The 20,510-nt window shown below is 41.7% G+C and overlaps 2 protein-coding genes across 2 annotated transcripts; one reads left to right on the top strand and one right to left on the bottom strand.

The window, feature by feature from the left end:
- The first annotated feature begins 4,265 nt into the window (after positions 1-4,265).
- lysmd2 (LysM, putative peptidoglycan-binding, domain containing 2) lies at positions 4,266-20,508 on the top strand. Its single transcript, XM_026163726.1, has 3 exons — positions 4,266-4,754; positions 7,229-7,578; positions 19,021-20,508. The coding sequence occupies exons 1-3, from the start codon at positions 4,509-4,511 to the stop codon at positions 19,070-19,072; spliced, it is 648 nt and encodes a 215-aa protein (XP_026019511.1). The 5' UTR covers positions 4,266-4,508; the 3' UTR covers positions 19,073-20,508.
- Positions 9,022-16,275, bottom strand: LOC113020032 (uncharacterized). Its single transcript, XM_026163702.1, has 2 exons — positions 9,370-16,275; positions 9,022-9,147 (listed from the first exon to the last, which is right to left on the bottom strand). Exon 1 carries the CDS (start codon positions 15,630-15,632, stop codon positions 9,768-9,770), a length of 5,865 nt encoding a protein of 1,954 aa, XP_026019487.1. The 5' UTR covers positions 15,633-16,275; the 3' UTR covers positions 9,022-9,147; positions 9,370-9,767.
- Positions 20,509-20,510: the final 2 nt, after the last annotated feature.

Genomic DNA, 20,510 nt, shown 5'->3' with positions numbered 1-20,510 from the left:
TCTGCTATTGCTATTTTTACCTCTCAGTAAATCCCGAGAGCTCAATTTAGATTAAAAGGTGGGTTATATTTTAATTGTGATGCTTTCACTTCCGCAACAAAACAACCATTAAAAACAATAAAAACGTCTCTCCCTCCTATATGCTTGTGCTCAGAGAAAGATGTGGCGCAAATATGACCTGAACAACGAGCCGTTTAATAAAAAAAAAAGTGTGATCTCATAACGACAGCAACATGAATAATGAATGCCCCGAGCTCCTACTTCCCACTCTCTCTTTGTACTCCAAGTTTAATGACATGATTTCCATTAGAAAATGTCAGTCCGTGAGATTACCTCAGCATCGTCTCTAACCAAGAGAAGCTAATTGAATAAATTAATCATCGGGAGATCGTCGATCCACTTGTTGTTCCTCAGTGAATTAGGTTTTACAGAGGTACATCCTGTGCATCCCAGATTAGCACCTGCACCCTTTGTGTTAGATAACATATACACAGCAACAGCTTGAAATTACTTAATATGCTAATAATGTTTACACCATCCATGCTTTCCACTTCCAACAAACAGTGGAAAGAACAGTAAAACTTTATTAGGGCATTTTGTGTGACAGACAGTAGTCTAGACAATACATGCAGTACTTCATGGAAAGTGCAGTAGAAGAAAATATTTATACTGTCATGAAGGGAAAAGATTCAATGAGCCAAATGGCAGTCTAAAGACAGAAAGACAGGACTGTGGACGAGAGCCAGAGATCAATGATAACTAATGATTAAATAAAGAGTAGTGTATAAACACATGGAGAGTGAAAAGAAGTAAGAAAAGAACAGACACTAAGTGCATAATGGGAAGCCCCAAGTAGCCTATTGCAGCAGGACTAAGGGAGGGTTTAGGGTCACGTGATCCAGCCCTAACCATAAGCGTCATCAAAAAGGAAAGTTTTAAGCTTAATCTTAAGACTAAAGAGGGCATCTGTCTCTTGAATGCAAACTGGAAAGTTGTTCCATAGAAGACGGGCCTGATAGAAATGCAACATAGGCTATAGCATCTGCATTTAAACCAAAATGTAGCTAACCGTTCCCGAAAGTTACATTTTGGCACTCATGTATCAACTAATAAGTGAAAACTAACTAACCAAAATGGAAACTGGATAAAGGACAAACAACAGATTTCACTGCATCTTTGGATTCTTAATAACCATGAGCCACACGGCGTGCACAGACAGCAGGGACAGAATGCAGTGAAACTTTCCATCCGGCTTCCAGCGAATGAATGCACAATGAGAAGACTTCTGTTCATCCACAGATTGGCTTTCACATTATTGGGCTGTTTAATTCTCTTTCTACTGACATATTTTACTTGCATGCAGCACCGACTGGGGCCCCTGGCCTCACCCAGGAGTCATCCCGATTGCAATATTGCATATTTTTATACCAATTAAATCAGTACCTGTATTGCTGATACCAATACCAATACTGATACTTTTTTATATAAAGGTAGCGCATGTAGGGGACAGCAGTGTGTCATGACTTATGAAATGAATCATCATCAATTTGCAAATTCTGAACACATTTTTAATGACCACTAAATCCCTGTGATTTTTACTTTCCACAGTAATTAGATAAAACAGAAAAACACACCTTTCAGCTTTTCATGTGTATTAAAACTGGGTTTTTATGAAGATCTAGAATGTAAATGCGCCCATCTCTAAAGCATTTGGGTCAGATTCTGTTCTTGCACTAGAACCACCAAAGGGGTCATTTTGGGTTAATTTGACCCCCTTGGTGGTTGTAGTGTAACTCTGTTAGACTAAATTCTCATATTTCATGACTTTTCCTATGGCCTCATTCATCCAACACTGAATCTTTGGCCGTGTGAGATAAAAATTAATAATAATTATGCCCATTTATCCTTTGAATCACCACGGACGTCTTTTTGACCTGATGGAAATGAATGTAAAAACTACTACTGCAGCACACCATGTTGCCTAGCAACACAATTGTTTACCCACATTTTGACATTAAGCCTGTTATAACATGATATAATACCTGTCTGACCAGTCTGCCAGCCAAGCTCTCACTGTGGTTGTACAAACACCAGAAATGACTAATTGATACCAACGCTGGTATTGGTACAGGATCGATCCTTTGTTTAAATCCTTTAAGTTCAGTATGTAGCGCAATTGACACTGAATTGTGTTACATTTATTATTATTATTACTGAAATGAAAAAAAAAATACTTCAAATATTAAAAAGCACTATGAAAAATATCGGAGTGTTTTTGTGCTGTTTGCCAAATTCTTTTTATTTATAGCCTGTAGCACATTTAAACAACAGAAGCTGAGTGCTTTATAGGCATATTTACATTCCATGTCTCCAAAAACATAGATCAACAGAATAGCAGGGAGTATGGCAATGTTTTATTTCTGTCTACACACAGCCAGCTCCTCTGTTGGCAGACCCGATTATTTCCAAGCCTGGGAAAATCCCTCGAATGCTTTTGTACCGCGTGCTGTCTAGCGATGATGGAAAATATGCTGCTATCATTGATGGTCGGTCATATGACTGTTGACCATGTCCCTCCCACAGAAGCCTCCTCAGATGTCACATGCAGCGGTTGGTAGTCACACAAACCTGCCAAATGTTCCCACCCAGTGTAAAGTATTGTTCCAGTCCTCATTGGTGTTCAGCACATCAGCTTTATTATTGTTTGGATTTTCCATGATTTTTTCCATGATGGTTCACTCTTTCGCTTAAGTTTTAATTAGCTGTAATATTATAGTTCTAATGTTTTAATATAATTTGGGACATATATGTATAGAAAAAGAAGCTCAGAATAGGTTTGTGAAGGCGCATGATTCACAGTCATGTGCACATCTCAGTCTTAGTGCTGGATGTGTTGACAGGTTTGAGCAATATGACCTGATTAGAGACCAGAACTAAAGACATGTTCTGCTTCATTTAGTTAGTTAGTTTTGTAAAGTGCTGTTTCAGTTATAGTCCATTTTGTTTTATTGTTCAAGTGTATTTCTTTTAATTCAAATGTTTTTTCTCTCCACGCCTGTTTTTGAGTTGACTATAATAACATTGCTCCTGATGCAAAACACACACATGAGAAAAGTGAGTTAGTGCAGTCTTTTTTTCTAGTACAGGGCATGACTGATGCCACCAATCAAAACTCAGTCTGTGCTGATATTTTTTAACTAAAAGCACATCGTTCACCAAAGCCAGTGCTGTATTTTTCCAGTTTTCAGAAAGTGATTTGTAATGTAATGTAATTCGTTTTTCCTCTTTCTTCATGCATTACCTCCAGACAAGTTCCATGAAATTTGCACTAGTAGTTCTTGCACACTCTTGCTGACAAACAGAAGTGCAAACAGCACATACCCACATAGTTTCAGCAATGGAAAAAAATGCACCATCCCCCCAGAAGGCCAAAACCTAGATTCTTATCCTGGGCCTCTACAAGACGAAGCTAAAAGATGAGATAAAAGCACTGCTCTTTGCTTTTGGCCTCATTTTAGTGGTGAAATTGACAAACATGTCTACATTTAATAATAGTAATACCACTACTACGAATAATGACAAAGACCTAATTTTTAATGGCAAAGACATCACCCCACTGTCTGCCCATTTACCAAGTTAGAAAACAAAAACCAATGTGGTGGATATCTTCTTGTTAGTACTCAGTTTAAAAACAGATAAGCTCCTTTTTTTCACTATTCACAATAAAATTTGCTGGTTTTTACTCTGAAACAATGCAACAAGTGGATTCACACACATTATCTGTTGTTGTTTTTTTTAAAAAAAAAAAAAAAACTATTATAAAGTCCTTTATTTCTTATAGTATAATTTGTAATGTAGAAAAACAAAGAAGAACCCCCCCCAACACACACACACACACACACACACACACACACAAAAAAAAAGCCCAAAGGTCTACAGTAATGTTTTTAAAAATCCCACGGAAATTATAGCCTACTACTAACTTCCTCTTTTTTGCCAGTGGAATTCTCACATAACGTCTGTGGACAGGAAATGAAGGACCACGAAAACATTAGCACTTTCAGGCGAAATAGGACATCTAAATTTTATCTCATTGTATTACAAGATACTTTGGTCAATTAATTTCCTCCTATTTGTGAGCTTATTATTTAGAAATATTTCAGTCATTGCTTGTAATTTTTCACACCAACAGCGAACAGATAAAGCCCGTGCCCTAAATCGGTTCTGCTTCACTTATTTTGAAAGTGCAGTAACCGGAAATTGTGTTATAGTCTCCCCCTGCACGCGTTCTGTACGTTCATACGTCAATGTAGCGGATCAATGACAAAAGAGGGCTGTGTGGTAGTGCCCCCCTAAACATGCCTGTTTTCCCCGGGGTTGCATGCTCCATATGACCCGGGATGGGACTCTCTCCGCCGCCTAAATCAGCGATTTAGTTCACTGAAGCGACGGAGCTGGAGCGTTAAAACAAACAGAGGCTAACGGGCTGTTTATTTATTCAAGAGAAGATGGCGGAGTTCTCGCCCGTCCTGCCGATGCGGGATGGAGGAGGACGATTTGCCCAGCCCATCTTCCCTCGGTCCAGGTCCGGTTCCGAGTCAGAGAGTGAACTGTCCCAGAGTCTGGCCCGGACCAAGATCCGCTCGTACGGCAGCACAGCCAGCGTCACGGCCTCCCTGGGGGAGAAATACATAGAGCATCGGGTTACAGACAGCGATACTCTGCAAGGGATTGCTCTCAAATACGGTGTCACGGTAAGGTCGCTTCTCGGCCATAGATAGCAGTGTATGCGTTGATGTTTACCTTGACGGAACTAGAGATTGCATTAAACACACCACACTGACAGATAAGAGGAGCAAACACTGAAACGGACACAAGGGAAGGCATTTTCTCTTACTTTCCACTCTCTGATTCTACTAAAAGTCACGCACTAAGAAATCCGAGCCCAGAAAGTTGTCCGTAAACTCTCTGCATTGTGACTGAACACCTGGGGACTATTTCCGTTCACCTTGAGAGAACAGAAAGCTCACTTCCATATTTTACTTTCGCTTTTACTCCTAATGTAAACGTCAGGCAGTACTGAGGACCCCCCAAATGCAGCTAAATTATTCCAATTTGAAAGAGGCGTGAAATATTTGCTTCGAGGGTTCAGAGTTTCCACTCTGAGTTCAGATGGGTGAGAGCAAAAGTTTGACAAGCTTGCTGTGAGGATGATCACTTGGTCAAAAATGGGCTCTACCTGAGTGTCGACATCTCAAGTTTCCTCAAAAAGTCCAGTTTGTGAAGTGACTCTGCATGATTCCTATCCAGGGTTAGAATAAGTAATCTGCTTCACATGCAATGCTATATTCTCTTAATAAAAAAACAAAACAAACAAAAAAAAAAACAATACACGCACACATGCAGGATATTTACCTGCTGTGAGTTAACCACTTCCTGTTTCTTGTTCATTTTTACCCGAAATGACCTCTGAAACAGCCGAAAAATACCCTGCCAGTCACTTCACTGGTTCCCAAATGTAAAACACAAGTTTTACTTTGTTTGAAGGGCTGCTGACAGAACTGACTGATGTTCAGACTGCTGTGACTTCAGGGAGTGAAAGTGTTCCTCTAATATATTACTAATATATTTAAGTTTAAAGACTGGGCTTTTGTGTAAAATAAATAAATACCATATACACTCATCAGCCACTTCATTTGATACATCAGCTGCTGGTTATAGCAAGTGTGTAATTAGCCACTCGCATGGCAGCAACTCTGTGCATTGCGACATATAGACATGGTCACGATGACTTGCTGAGCATCAGAAAGGGGAAGAAGAATGATAGAAGTTACTTTGAACATTTCATGGTTGCTGGTTCAGGATGGGCAGCTGTGAGTATTTCAGAAACCGTTGATCTACTGGGATTTTCCCACACAACTCTGGGGTTTACAGAGAATGAAGAATAAGAAACAGAGAGCGAGAGTCAATCCTCAGGGAGAAAATGCCTCGTTGCTGCTAGAGATCAGAGGAGAATGGCCTGACGTCTTCGAGCTGATAGGAAGGAAACATTAACTCAAATAACTGCTTGTTACATTCAAGAAGAAGCAGAAGAGCATCTTGAGTGCACATCATGTTGAATCTTGAAGCAGATGGCCTACAGCAGCAGAAGAAGACCACATTGGGGTCCACTCCTGTCAACTAAGAACAAGAAACAAAACCTACAGTTTCCACAGGGTCATCAAAATAGGATGAAAGAAGATTTCAAACAATGGTAAATGGACTGGTTCTTATATAGCGCTTTTTCTACTCTTCTGAGCACTCAAAGTGCTTTGCACAACTTGTGCATTCACACCCATTTGCACAAGCACATTTTTTCTAAGTGCTTTCTAAGTAACATCCACACACACTCATACTCCGATGGATGCATCGGAGAGCAATTTGGGGTTAATATCTTGCCCAAGGATATTTGGCATGCAGACTAGGGGAAGCCAGGAATCGAACCACCAACCTTCCAATCAGTAGATGACCTGCTTTACCGCCTATCTAAACTACAGCCAGGCGGTAGAGCCTGGCTGTAGTTTAGATAGTCTGGATTTCTGCTGAGATGTGTGGATAGGGTCAGAATTGATCATAAACAACACAAAAGGTTATGTCCCTCTTGTCTCCAGTGGTTGTGGACGGTACATCAGATTGAATGTCACATCTACCTGAGTATTGTCGCTGCTTTATGCAGGATCACAAAGCTCAAGTCATCTCAAATTGGTTTCTTGAGCGTGACAGTGAGTTTCCTGTACTCAAATGGCCTCCACAGTCACAAGATCTAAATCTAGCGGAGCATCATATTGACGGGGTGGAACAGGGCATTCTCATTATTGACGTACAGCCGATAAATCCACGGCAACTGTATGATGCTACGCTTTAAAGTCAATATGGAGCAAAATCTCTGAGGAATGTTTTCAGTGCCATGAAGAATTAAGTCAGTCCTGAAGGCAAAAGGCGATTCAAACCGGTACCAGCAAGGTATAACTAACCATGTGGTCAGTGATTGTATTTAAAATACTGCTATCAAATATAGATACGCAGATATAAGATGATTTTCTTTTCAGATGAGAGGCAGGGGTGCCATCAAAATAAGTGTGTAGTGAGAATTTCATCAGAATTGATTAAATAGAGTTTTAACATTTCTCTTTCTTTTTCTTTCTTTCTTTCTTTCTTTCTTTTTTTTTTTTTTGCTGTCATCTTCCAGATGGAGCAGATCAAGCGAGCCAATAAGCTGTTCAGCAATGACTGCATCTTCCTGAGGAACAGCCTCAACATCCCCGTGGTGTCAGAGAAGCGCTCCATATTTAATGGACTGTCTCTCGAGTCTCCTGATGGGGATGGTGACACGGCTTGCCAGGAGGCAGACGCACCTTGTATTATCACGCAGGACATCGAGGGACCCTCGCCGCCCCCTTCCCCGCCCCGTGAGCACTCCAGACCTGCTCAGCCTCAGCCAGAGGAGCTGTCAGCCAAAGACTTCTTACACAGACTGGACTTGCAAATTAAACAGTCAAAGCAGGCTGCGCGCAGACTGAAAGAAGAAGAAGAAGTGAGGTGAGGTGTTAAACAACAGCCAGCAAACTGCTTCCTCTTTTATGTGTGCTGATAAGTAACCACTTTCATACTATTTTTGTGAGCACCATTGCTCATTTCAGGTTTTTTCCTCTGGGCCGCTGCTTCTCACACTGGTGCTTTCTTCTAAGCATTGCATCCAATCAGACTTTGTTCTGATTGACCTTTGCCTCATGGTCAGATGCAAAAACTGATACTGTGTCTTGGTTTGGTATCAACCAATGACACGACATAAATGCCAAGTCATTTTTTTTCAAGCGTAGTAGACAGAAAACCGCATAATGTTTGCGTGTTTTGACCTCGATTGACCAATGTTTCACCTTCTCACGTGTCCCCACACAGATGTCACTGCAGGGGCTCGCACACTTGCTTTTAATTTTCCAGACAGCTTCCTGCTCTTTTCTCACATGGGCGCAGTCCAGAAAAGTTCAGGGCTGCAGTGAATTTGCGGAAACGGCTTACAGTGCAGCGTCGTCTGAAGTGAACCGCTCTCATCTTCTCTTTGAGCTCAGCGGGAGCTCGTCAGAAATCCCAGTCAGCATGAATAAGCCCTTTTAAAATGTTCTCACAGAGAGAAGATCGAAGCTAGGAGTACAGGTTTTTGCCGTTCTGCAGTACTAGTCAGGTATTTAGTGTGAGATCTGACTTGCCCTCGCACGTCCTACCTCTGCGTGCTGAGGCAGAGAAGCCGGTCGCGTCTGCTCAGTAGTGAAGCAGCAGTAAGTGCCTGGCGTACAGCGTTCATAGAGAAACGGGCTTTGTTGGTACTATCACTTTGGAGGACTGAGTCACGCTGTGAGTCATATTGCTCCCGCTATCTAGTATTTAACTTCAATATTTGGTTCACACATTCGCCCAACAAGCAAAAGATCCTCCAGTTCGATCCCTGGAGGAGATATGTGTCCTTTGGGGTGCAGTTGTGTCATGAAGGGCATCCGGTGTAAAAGAAAAAAGCAAAATCTGTCAAATTAAATGTGTGCATCTGCCCGATGTACTGAGCCCCTCGTGAATAAGGGAACAGCTCAAAGTAGATACTACATTTGAAAAAATAACCATTCCTGCGTTCTCTTCCTATAATATATATATATATATATATATATTAGGGGTGCAACGATACACAAAATTCACGGTTCGGTTCGATACTTTGGTGTCACGGTTCGATATTTTTTCGATACAAAAAAAATGTTCATGCCTTTTTAATTTGTCATTTATTAAAATTATAAATATATATTTTAACTCAAAAGTACAGTTTTTAAATTTAACCCTAACCCTTGTGCGTGTTTTTTATTTTGACAGCGAATGCGCACCTGCGGACCACTTATGTGCAGCCCTGGTTATTTAGCTCGTCATATCGCAGCCACAGAAATTCTTTTGTCCATGAAACCATAAAGCTGCACTTTCTTTTTGCCTTATAGTCTCATTTGTCATAACTTCTCCGTTTTGTGGTAAGTGTAGCATCCCTGGCTGAATGATGGTCTCTTATACTGATGCTTCACAGAGGTTTTATTGGAAATGTTTTTATTGAAACATTCAGTGAAGACACCGTAAGAGCTAGGAGCAAAACAAAACCAGCAATATTAATACCATAAGATCAAAGGAAACAAATTTCTCCTGCTCACATATAGCATATACATCAAATTTACATCACTCAATTCATTATATCACCTCACTAACTTACAACTACACATAAAGGTCAAGGTTAACAACATAAACTCTATTAAACGACATTTTGATTGCATGTAACTTATTCCGTTAAAGGAAACATTAACAAACCTTGTGCCACTGTCAGCCAGGTACTAATTGGCAAAGTAAACGTACATATTTTTCACTTTAAGGCACACTATTTTACCATATCCTAAAAGAAACGTTACTAACAGCCCTTTAACGGTTTTGTGCCAGTTTCCTGTTTCAAAATAAAAGCATGGATTTCAAAATAAAACCGAAGTGCCTTTCAAACAAACGTAAAAATATTTACAAATTTAAAGGTCATTTACACTCCCACCAAATCATGAGTGTTTTAACAAAAGGGAGAACCATAACACGAATGATTTTTAAAAACGAATGACCTTAACCACAAGGCCTTTTACATAACGAAAACAAAGAATTATCCATGCATGAGCCTGCAGGTAATGTCCACAAGTCTTCATACAATAAAGGGTATGGTCGTTGTCTTAGACAGCCTCTAAAAGCAAGATCAGTTTCTGAATGGGCCGTTCAACAATGGATGGCTTGCCAGAACATTGACCCTCCCTTTTCATTTTCTGGTCTCCAAGACGAATCTTAACTTTCCTCACAAGCCCATCTTTATCAGCGACTGTTTCTTCAACTCTGGCTAATCTCCACTCGTTCCGTGGCAGATCATCCATCCTTTCGATGACTATGTCACCAACTTTCAGATTCCTTCTAGAAATATGCCAACGTTGTCTAGTGGCAATATTAGAGAGATACTCTCTTCTCCAGCGGTTCCAGAATTGCTCTGCTAGATACTGGATATGGCGCCATCTTTTACGAGCATACATGTCTTCTCTGATGAACGTCCCAGGAGGCGGTAAGGCTCCAGTCGGTTTCACAGTGAGTAGGTGATTAGGAGTCAGCGGTTCTGGACCATTTGGATCATTCAGGTTATCCACAGTGAGTGGACGGCTGTTCACAATAGACATTGCTTCGTAAAACAATGTCCTCAAACAGGCATCATCTAATCTTCCAGGTGAGAGTGAAAGAGTGGACCGAAGTACATTTCTTACTGTTCTGATCTGTCTCTCCCAGACACCTCCAACATGGCTTGAATGGGGAGCATTCATAATGAAGTCGCACTGCCTCTCAGCCAAGAATGCAGTCAGACGATTGACATCCATCTGTTTCAGCGCATTATACATTTCATTCTTAGCTCCAACAAAATTGCTTCCTTGGTCACATCTTATTTGTCGTACTGCTCCTCTTATGGAAACAAAACATCGGAGGCCATTAATGAAGGCATCTGCTGACATATCATTCACCATTTCAATGTGAATTGCTCTACAACAAAGGCATGTGAAAAGCAGACCATAACGCTTATTCACCTTACGCCCTTGCTTTGTAAAAAATGGCCCAAAACAGTCCATTCCGCAATAAGTGAAAGGTGGAGATGGATCCACCCGCTCAGATGGCAGGTCTGCCATTCGCTGCTCTTCCACTGATCCCCTGAGTTTCCTGCATTTGACACACTGATGCACATAAGATGCAACAGCTCTGTTCATTCCTGGGATCCAGTATCCATTTGATCTGATCTCGTTGATGGTTATACCCCTTCCTTGGTGTTTAACCTGTTCATGATGATGAGCTATTATCATCCTCGTTATGTGGTGGTCCTTTGGAATGATCATTGGATGTTTCTGAGAGGCAGGGAGAGATGCATTTTTCAGTCTTCCTCCCACCTTGAGGATTCCATCTTTGTCAAGAAAGGCATCCAATCGAAACAGTTTGCTCTGCCGTGAAAGTTGTAAGCCATTACTAAGTAGCTGGATCTCATCTCGATACACTCGTCTCTGTAAATCTCTTATAATGATGCGCTGTGCAACCTCTCGCTCCTGAACTGTGCTGTGGCTTGTTGACTTGTCACTCTTGGTTCGGCGAAGAAGTCGCGCAACAGCTTGTTTGACCTTACACCATGAAGAAAACTTTGACAAGCGGTCTGAAAGAGTCACTTGTTCTGCAGACTCCAAATTTAGTGCTTGAACCCTTTTAACTTCAGGGTCCCCAACTGGGATTTCTGGGATTACCTCTACCTCTGGTGATACCTCTTTCTCCCATAAGAACTTGGGTCCAGTAAACCAGTTCGATGTCAGAAGCTTGCTTGCACTAGAACCTCTCGAAGCAAGGTCTGCAGGATTCTTGTCAGTAGAAACATATCGCCACTGCTGAGGAGTTGTACTGAGATGTATTTTCTGAATCCTATTTGATACAAATGTGTGGAAGCGACGTGACTCGTTGTTAATGTACCCCAGTACAACCTTGGAGTCTGTCCAGAAGTATTCATCAATCCCTGAAATTCCCAGTTCTTCCTTTAGAGTATTGCTTGCTGCAACTGATACAACAGCAGCAGTCAGTTCTAACCTGGGGATGGTCACAGCTTTGATTGGAGCAACTCTGGACTTTGCCATAATCAGAGCACAATGAACAGTTCCATTTCCATTCACATGTCTCAAATATGAGCACTGGCCATAACCATACGTGCTTGCATCAGAGAAGTGATGTAGCTCTCTCTTTGTGACCTTTCCAAAGTCAGCTGGTACATAGCATCGGGGTATGGTGATTTTATCCAAATTTGCCAGATCACTCTTCCAGGATCTCCAGACTGGTTGCAGTTTACTGATGAGTGGGTCATCCCAACCTGTACCATGCCTACACATTTCTTGAAGAACCCTTTTCCCAGTTAGCAGGAAAGGAGCAATAAGCCCAAGTGGGTCATAAAGAGAGGCAACAGTGGATAGTATACCACGCCTGGTTTCTGGTTGGTCCTTCAAACGGGCATGAAACCTGAAACTGTCTGACTCAATGTGCCAGTGGATTCCTAAGGCTCTTTCCAGCGATGAATCACTAAAGGCAAGATCAAGAGCCTTTACTTCAGTGGCACGCTCAGATGGTGCTATACTCTCAAGCACCTTCGCATTGTTACACACAAATTTGTGTAGTCGCAGACCACCCATAGCACAGAGCCTTTGGGCTTCTTTTGCAAGCTGAATAGCCTCATCTACATCTGCTATGCTTGTGACACCATCATCCACATAGAAGTCCCTCATAATGAATTGGGAGCCCAGAGGAAACAGGCTCTCGTTCTCCTTAGCGAGATGTTTCAACCCATAGTTGGCACATCCCGGTGAAGATGCAGCACCGAAAAGGTGAACTTTCATACGGAATTCCTGTGGCTCCACACTGAAGTTCCCATCCTTCCACCACAGGAAACGTAGGTAGTCTCTATCCGCTTCGCGCACATGAAACTGATGAAACATCCTTTCGATGTCGCACATCAGAGCAACATGGTTCTGTCGAAATCTGATAAGAACACCAGTTAGAGTATTTGTCAAATCTGGGCCCGACAGGAGATGATCATTTAGGCAAGTTCCCTTGTACTTAGCCGAGCAATCAAAAACCACTCTGAGCTTCTCTGGTTTTTTGGAATGATAAACTCCGTGGTGTGGAATATACCATGTTTCACCTTCCTTCTCTTCACAGAGAACTTCTTCAGCATCATTGTTTTTAATTACCTCATTCAAAAACGTTACGTAGTGAGTCTTGTAGTTCTTGTTGTTCAGCAGCTTTCGTTTGAGATGGTTGAGCCGGATGATAGCTAACTGCTTGTTGTTGGGAAGGTAGGGTCTCTCTTTAAAAGGGAGAGGCATCTCATAGTGACCATGGGCGTTCATGTAAATGCTTTCCTTTAGCATATTGAGGAAGAGGATGTCATCTTGAGACACTGTTCTGCTGTCCTTGCTGATGTCCTTAAAGTCAGACTCAAGTACTTTAATGGCATCGGATGGCGTCACTGGAGGAAGCTCTTTGACAGTTACTCTATGGCATATGTTGGCGACAGGAGGAGATTCAAGGTGAGGTGGTGAGCAGCCTATGATGCTCCATCCTAGGTCTGTGCGGACTGCATAAGGTTCATTATCTCTTCCTAGGATGACCTGTCTTGGTGCTAGTGCCTGTGAGCAGTTATAACCTATTAGAAGACCAACTTCACAGTCTAAATGTGGTGGAATATCATCTGCTATTGCTTTGAGATGATTCCAATGCCTCGCCGTTTCACTGGTAGGAATGTGCCTTCGATTCACTGGTATGCAGTCTTTGGTATAGGCAGGAGGGAGATCAATGTGATTTGTGGAGGTATAGCCACGCACTCTGAGACCTGAGACTCTTTCACTGTGTGTTACTGTGTCCTTTCCGATCATGGTGGTTAGCTTTAGCCTTACAGGATAGGTCTTGGTTGTCAAGCTACGACTAACATCTTCATCAATAAACACAGTGTCACTCTGGGTGTCAAGCAGAGCATAGACAAGCCTTTCTATTCCTGGGTTGTTGGAAGAGGAAACCCAGACTGGCAAAATCATGGATGTAGTTGTAGATGTGTGCTCAGTCTCTGTATTGAGAGACAATGTCGTAACTGCTTCGTCTGTATTCTGATTAGAGGCTAACACAGCATTCATGTTGGAATATCTGTCGTCATGAAGGCAAGTTGGGTGTCGTCCCTTACAGATATCACATAAGTGTCTGTGGCGGCAGTCTTTAACATTATGGCCTGGTTTCAGACAACCATAGCAGAGTTTGTTTTCCCTTACATACTTTCTTTTCTCTTCCAGAGGCGTTCCTTTAAACTCTGGACAACTATGTAGGCGGTGTTTGTTATCATGACAGAATGTACAAGGGGGCTTTAAGCTTGTCTTGGATGGTACATTCTTCTCATTCTCTGTAAGTGTCTGTGTATGGAGAACAGTAGATTTATTTTTCCTTTCTTTCAGATGATGTTTCTCTGCAGGTAAGTCTGATAAACGTAATGCATGGAGGGAAGTTACTGGGTTACAGGCAATCTCTGCTTCTAATGACATGAAGTTGACAAAGTCCTGAAAGGCTGGAAATTCCTGTCTGTCCTTCATAAACTGGGTCACCTTGCGGTTCCACCTTGAAGCTGCCCAATCAGGTAACTTTTGGACCAGCTTTTGATTCTCTTCACAGTCATTCAGAATGTCCAGCCCTTTAATATGAGGCATGGCTTGCTGACATGCATGTAGGAAGTCGGCGAATGCTCTGAGTTGTTCTGCATCCTTTGAGTGGATCTTTGGCCAGCTAGCTAGTTTTTCTCTGAAAGCTCTCTGCAAGACGAATGGTTGACCGTACCTGCTATTAAGGCGATCCCATGCATCCTTATACGCTTCATCATCCTCCCTGTAAAAGATACCATCAAGTGTCTTTCGTGCAGGACCTCCCACATATCTTCTCAAGTAATGCAGTTTGTCAGCTGAACATATGTTCCTTTTATCTATGAGGGATATGAATGAAGATTTCCATTCAATGAACTGGATTGGGTCGCCGGTGAATACAGGTGGCTCTGGCATTGGAAGTCTGTTCATGGCTATGCTGTCTTGTACTGCTTGAGCTAAGTGGGACACATCTGTCTGTGGAGGTGAAGCTGGAAATCTTATGAGATGCTGAACTGGAGCCAGAGACACAGCTTGATGTGGGTGCATATGTTCCTGGTTCCTTAGTTTGCTGTTAGCAGAGCACAAGCTGCCCTCCTGCATTACATCTTGGTTGTAAATTGACAATCTTGCTCGTGCTGCTCTTATATCCTTTTCAGCCCTTAGTCTTTCTAGTTCATGTTTTTGAGCTTCAAGATCCCTTTTCTGTTGCTCTACTAAGAGCTGGATCCTTTCCTTTTGTTTTCCTTCCGCCAATAACAACTCATATTCTGCTTCCTTTGCTGCTAATTCTGCTGCAGCATCTGCTCTTTTTACCGCGACAATGGAGTCTATAGTGTGTTGACTTGGAGGTGAAACTGTGGATCCATATATGGAATGAGCATAGTCTCTGTTAAGGAGCTCACGAAGGCGTTCTTTGACTGCTTCACTATCATAGTCTTCGTCTATGCCTGATATTCTTTCATATGCAATTTTAATAATGTCCTTTGTTACGGCCTCACATGCATCAACACGGCGTCTCGTTTCACTGGATGGTGTGAGGTGATCTCTGATTTGTACATAAATGTCCGTAATATCATTCATGCATTTCTCTAAGATATCAATGAGAGCTACGATTTCACTTTCTGGAATGTCTAGCTTTAGCTGATTTCTTGCCTTACGTGCCTGGATCTTCCATTGATCATAAAGGTGCATGAGCCGCTTCTCCCTTTTGTATGCCTCCTCTCTCTGAAATGTAAGCATCTTCTCCGTGGGATTTCTTGGGCGATCAGATCTGCGAAGTTCCTCATCCTTGCTTGCTTGACAGATGTCTTTTATTTGATCTGAGCCTTCTGCTTCTGCAGTTAATATCTGAGATGCTTCCATTTTGAGCGAGTGTCACATTTAGACCATCACAATGAATCCCTCTTCTTTCATCATAGACTTTGGCAGTCAGGTGAAACTCGTGAGGCTGAAGCTCTTACTGTAGCATCCCTGGCTGAATGATGGTCTCTTATACTGATGCTTCACAGAGGTTTTATTGGAAATGTTTTTATTGAAACATTCAGTGAAGACACCGTAAGAGCTAGGAGCAAAACAAAACCAGCAATATTAATACCATAAGATCAAAGGAAACAAATTTCTCCTGCTCACATATAGCATATACATCAAATTTACATCACTCAATTCATTATATCACCTCACTAACTTACAACTACACATAAAGGTCAAGGTTAACAACATAAACTCTATTAAACGACATTTTGATTGCATGTAACTTATTCCGTTAAAGGAAACATTAACAAACCTTGTGCCACTGTCAGCCAGGTACTAATTGGCAAAGTAAACGTACATATTTTTCACTTTAAGGCACACTATTTTACCATATCCTAAAAGAAACGTTACTAACAGCCCTTTAACGGTTTTGTGCCAGTTTCCTGTTTCAAAATAAAAGCATGGATTTCAAAATAAAACCGAAGTGCCTTTCAAACAAACGTAAAAATATTTACAAATTTAAAGGTCATTTACAGTAAGCTTTTCTTTGGCTGTCACTTCTTCACCCTGACCTGTCTTATTTGGCTCAGCAGAACTGAAATGCTTTTACACACTCACTCACATAAGCTCAGCGATTCTCTGCGCGATCAACCTCTCACATGTTTAAGCTTGCTGCGGGAGATTTCACTTGTCATGTTTGCATAGTAATCTAACGATTAATAAGACGATGTCAGAGGAATTGGTGCACAAATTATCATCACTCACAGATCAGTGCTGTCGCTCTCTATACACAGTTTGCACGATTGCAAAGTGAAAGCAAAAAAACAAGCGCAAATTCAAACGCGATTTCAATATGTCACATATTGACAGTGGCTCACCGATGCCAATGACATAATTACCCAGCTACATTTCTGAAAGAATGCAAAAGCATTGACATATATTTTTCCTTCCTACAATAGCCCGACGGGCAGGGAAGAGATAGATTTTGGTAGCCCGACTGGAAAAATCGCTAGCTCCGGGACGTCGGGCTAGCGATATTCCTCTGATTGAGGAATCACTCATCTTTGGAAAAGAGAGTTTATTACAGAGAAATGGCTCCTTCCAAAATAAAAGCTATACTATCCGCTTCTTCTGGGCTATATTCTCAGCAGCATAAGGAGAATCATGTGCTAACAGCTGTCTAAATGACTCGGCTAAAGTTAGTAGCATGCTTGTTGTTTTTGTCTTTGCACTAGGATGATGTCGGCGTAAATGTGCAGTCATATTCGTTGTGTTCCCACTAGTGCTTTCAGGTTAATCTCGTTGAAATGACCTTAACGCCACAACACGGCAAATCTCCGTTAACGAGCTACCGCCGATCGCCCCGTGCATGGGGCTAGACGGCCAACACGTTAACGAGCTAACTGCGCTAACACACTAGTTCCCACCCATGTAATTGAGCATTGCATGGCACATCCAACATACTGTTTTACTTTAGTCCATGACTCGCTTACCTTCAGGGTCATACGTCACATGAAAACCAAAATAATTCCAAACGCCAGATCTGAATGAGGGTGGGGGAGGTCCATGTTGCAAGGAGAGCTTAACTTCTGTCTCGCTAGCTTGCCCTGCGCTCTTCCTTCTGACTATGCTGTCTGTGTTGAGCGCTCAGTGGATCTGCGCTCGACAGTGCAGCCTAGGCGGAGTAGTCGAACGCAGATTCACTGAGCGCTCAACACAGACAGCATCGTCAGAAGGAAAATTGATAAAATAAATTACAAATGTTGTATTGTTCGATACATATGCGTACCGAACCGAAAGCACTGTATCGAACGGTTCAATATCGATACGAATATCGTTGCACCCCTAATATATATATATATCCACCTTTACTGCCTACATACATTACAGTGCAAAATTGTGTCTCTCATTTCATTATTACACACTCTATTCAGCTCATGCATTTCCTATGAATCTATTTTTAAGCACAGATCTGTGCTTTTAACTCTAAATCTGTGGTTTGGTGTTACAAAATGCATCAGCTTTTAATTTCTCTTTCAGAGTTCGCCTGCTGGCTTTGTCAAATCTGTGCTCTGTGTTTAGTCCCGCTTCTGACTTCAGTCACATAAAAGGCTGCCTTATAGTGTGTTTAGGCAAACAAAGGCGCACTCCCTTGTTTATACAGAGTGCTAGGGCAAACACGAGCAGCGTGCCTGCTTGACTTTAATGCCTGGGATGAAATGAACCACAAGCCCCCTTGAGCTAAACCAATGACCCAGTTCTCCCTTCTGAAGACCTTCTATCATTTGTGCACCCGTGGCTATTATATTACAACAAGTTAGGAATACAGCACAGATTAATCTGTAAAATTATGTTTGCATGTTTTAGTGAAAGTATTCACCTCTTCAGTGTATTTTCAACTGCAGGTGCTATTCGGTAAGGTTAGTAACATTCAAGAGATTACAGACACCCTCGCTGAAATTTTCAAAACTAGGCAGCTCATGTTAGAACGGTCTCAATAGCTCCAGAGGTTTGAATTAAAAGTACATACATTTGATTGGTGCATACTGGTGGAATAACCATTACAGAAACATAAACAATGTCAATAAAAACAAATGTTTGTTGTTTTTTTTAATTACCGATACTCTTAATGTAGGACAGCTGTGGGACAAAGCTTACATTAGATGGAGGTGTGATATATCTGTTAAGAACTTTGTGTGTTTATATGTATATTTTCAGGAAATCTGTAATCTAATGGCCGCCACACATTTGAACTACATAACAACATAACTGGAATCTGGTGAACCAGTTAGGTTTCTGTGAGGGTTATTGAAAGCCAAACTACACTGAGAGTAAGTTATTTGTGGTTTAAAAGATTGATTTTATCCTAAGTCGAAGGAAATCCGCCACATCGCATTAGCGGTCATTTCGCTTTTTACCCTCAAAGTTGTGGTATAGAACCTTTTTTGCATCCTTTTTTGATGTTCATCCTCTCATATTTCAGCCTCTAGTTAAATAAACTCTCAGCAGCTTCACTGTTGCTGCAGTAGTCGTAAAAGCGAATGTTAACACTTGTGATGGATCTCAGGACATTGATGTTTTATACTGATCGGCCCACTTTTTCTGAACATGTGAGCTCTGAGCTGTGATTGAGAACGAGGCAGCGACTTGGTCAGCCTCGTCCAATATTCACATCCTTACCTACACTGAAGAGGAGTGAGGCGTAAAAGAGAGTATGTGTCTGTAATCGAATTGAGGTTAAGGCTGTAACATGTTTTTTAAAATTTCCTCTTGTTTGCAGGAGCAGCGAGGAGAATTACGCGGCCCCCACGACATCATACCAGGAGATCTAAAGAGCAATCTGTTTACCCAAAGTCTCGGACACGCTTGCCCACGCACACAAACACTACCGCAGCCTCGTTGCTTTTTTCTTTTTACCTTTTCATGTTTACTGAACCGCGTTCAGCAAGTGTCATTTCTGCCTTTTTATTTATTGAAATGCAGTTCTTATGATGTACATTACAAGCCCATTTCCAAGACTGCTGCTGTGCTGTGTGAAATGTAAATATTAACTTAGCCTGTCCTGGTGGTCATAGGTCAAAAGGCGACACACATCCTAGATATGTTGCCACTTTATCACAGGGCAACCGTTCCCACTCCTACCTATAGTTAATTTAGACTCGCTACTACCAGAAGCGAAGACGCTCATATCTATGGAAGCTTGTTTTTGCCAGAGGAAAAAAGTTTTTCAATCCACAAGTCATCATTTCAAAATCATTTCAAAATTTCAAGGTAGGCATCTGAGAAACTGTGACAGAAACAAGCTTCCTATAGATCTGCCGCCATGCAGGGAGGTCTAAGCAAGACAAGGCCAGACCACTTTTTTGCACATATTCCAGCAGCGTGGCTCTGGAGAGTCTGGGTGCTAAACACCCACTGAAAGCTCGTGACACATTACAAAAACCAAATCTCCCAACAGACGCTCCAGACTGTTCCGTTAAGAAAAGGAGGTGATATAACACGGTAGTGAGAGACGTGCGCCTGACTCAGCATTTTGGCATCCAATTCATAAACGATAATTTATTCTTGTTAAAACAATGTTTTCAAATTCGTCATGCTGTGTTCATGATACGTCTAGATAAATCTGGGGTTTAAATATATGTATGTGTATTTTTTTAAATTTCCATTTTACATGGCACATCTCCTGGAAGTAGGTTTGAGGGTATTTTTTTTTTTTTGTAGTTTCACCAAGTCGCTCACATCTCATCTGGAGGAGCATCTGAGCACACGTGCCCGTCCACATATGATATGCTTGCAAAGCTGCTGTACAGAACCTACCTGCTGCATATGTTCAGATACAATCTCACTCACACACACACACACACACACACACACACACACACACACACACACACACACACACACACACACACACACACACACACAGGGCGCTAAGCAATGCCAGAAGGATTAGCTTGTTAGACTTCTGATGTTCTAAATCTCCTCCTAGAATAGGATCGTCGGAAAGTATATTCAGGCCTTCCTCATCAGTGTTTACTCGGTTCGAGCTCACCCCACACGGAGGCGGCGGATGGACTCAAGCCTTTGAACGCAGTTCCATTTGCCCTGTTTGAGAACAAATGGGACCGCTCTTATTATTATTTTGTTTTGTGAGTGTGATTGCATTATTTATGTGTGGAGAACTGTCTGTATCAACTGTTTTATTGTGCTTTTAAGTTCTATTGGGTTTTATTTGGACAGAATAAATGCATATTTAAGCAAATATTAAGA

This window comes from Astatotilapia calliptera, chromosome 1, assembly GCF_900246225.1.
Source record: "Astatotilapia calliptera chromosome 1, fAstCal1.2, whole genome shotgun sequence".
Taxonomy (NCBI): domain Eukaryota; kingdom Metazoa; phylum Chordata; class Actinopteri; order Cichliformes; family Cichlidae; genus Astatotilapia; species Astatotilapia calliptera.
Note: the sequence above shows the minus strand (reverse complement) of the source record. Positions and strands in the feature narration are given on the sequence as shown.

What these genes read in the sequence shown, in the direction of transcription:
- lysmd2 (XM_026163726.1), top strand. Translation starts at nt 4,509, where the DNA reads ATGGCGGAGTTCTCGCCCGTCCTGCCGATGCGGGATGGAGGAGGACGA. An exon ending in CTCTCAAATACGGTGTCACG is followed by an intron (nt 4,755 to 7,228) that starts GTAAGGTCGCTT and finishes GTCATCTTCCAG; the next exon opens with ATGGAGCAGATCAAGCGAGC. An exon ending in AAAGAAGAAGAAGAAGTGAG is followed by an intron (nt 7,579 to 19,020) that starts GTGAGGTGTTAA and finishes TCTTGTTTGCAG; the next exon opens with GAGCAGCGAGGAGAATTACG.
- LOC113020032 (XM_026163702.1), bottom strand. Translation starts at nt 15,632, where the DNA reads ATGGAAGCATCTCAGATATTAACTGCAGAAGCAGAAGGCTCAGATCAA.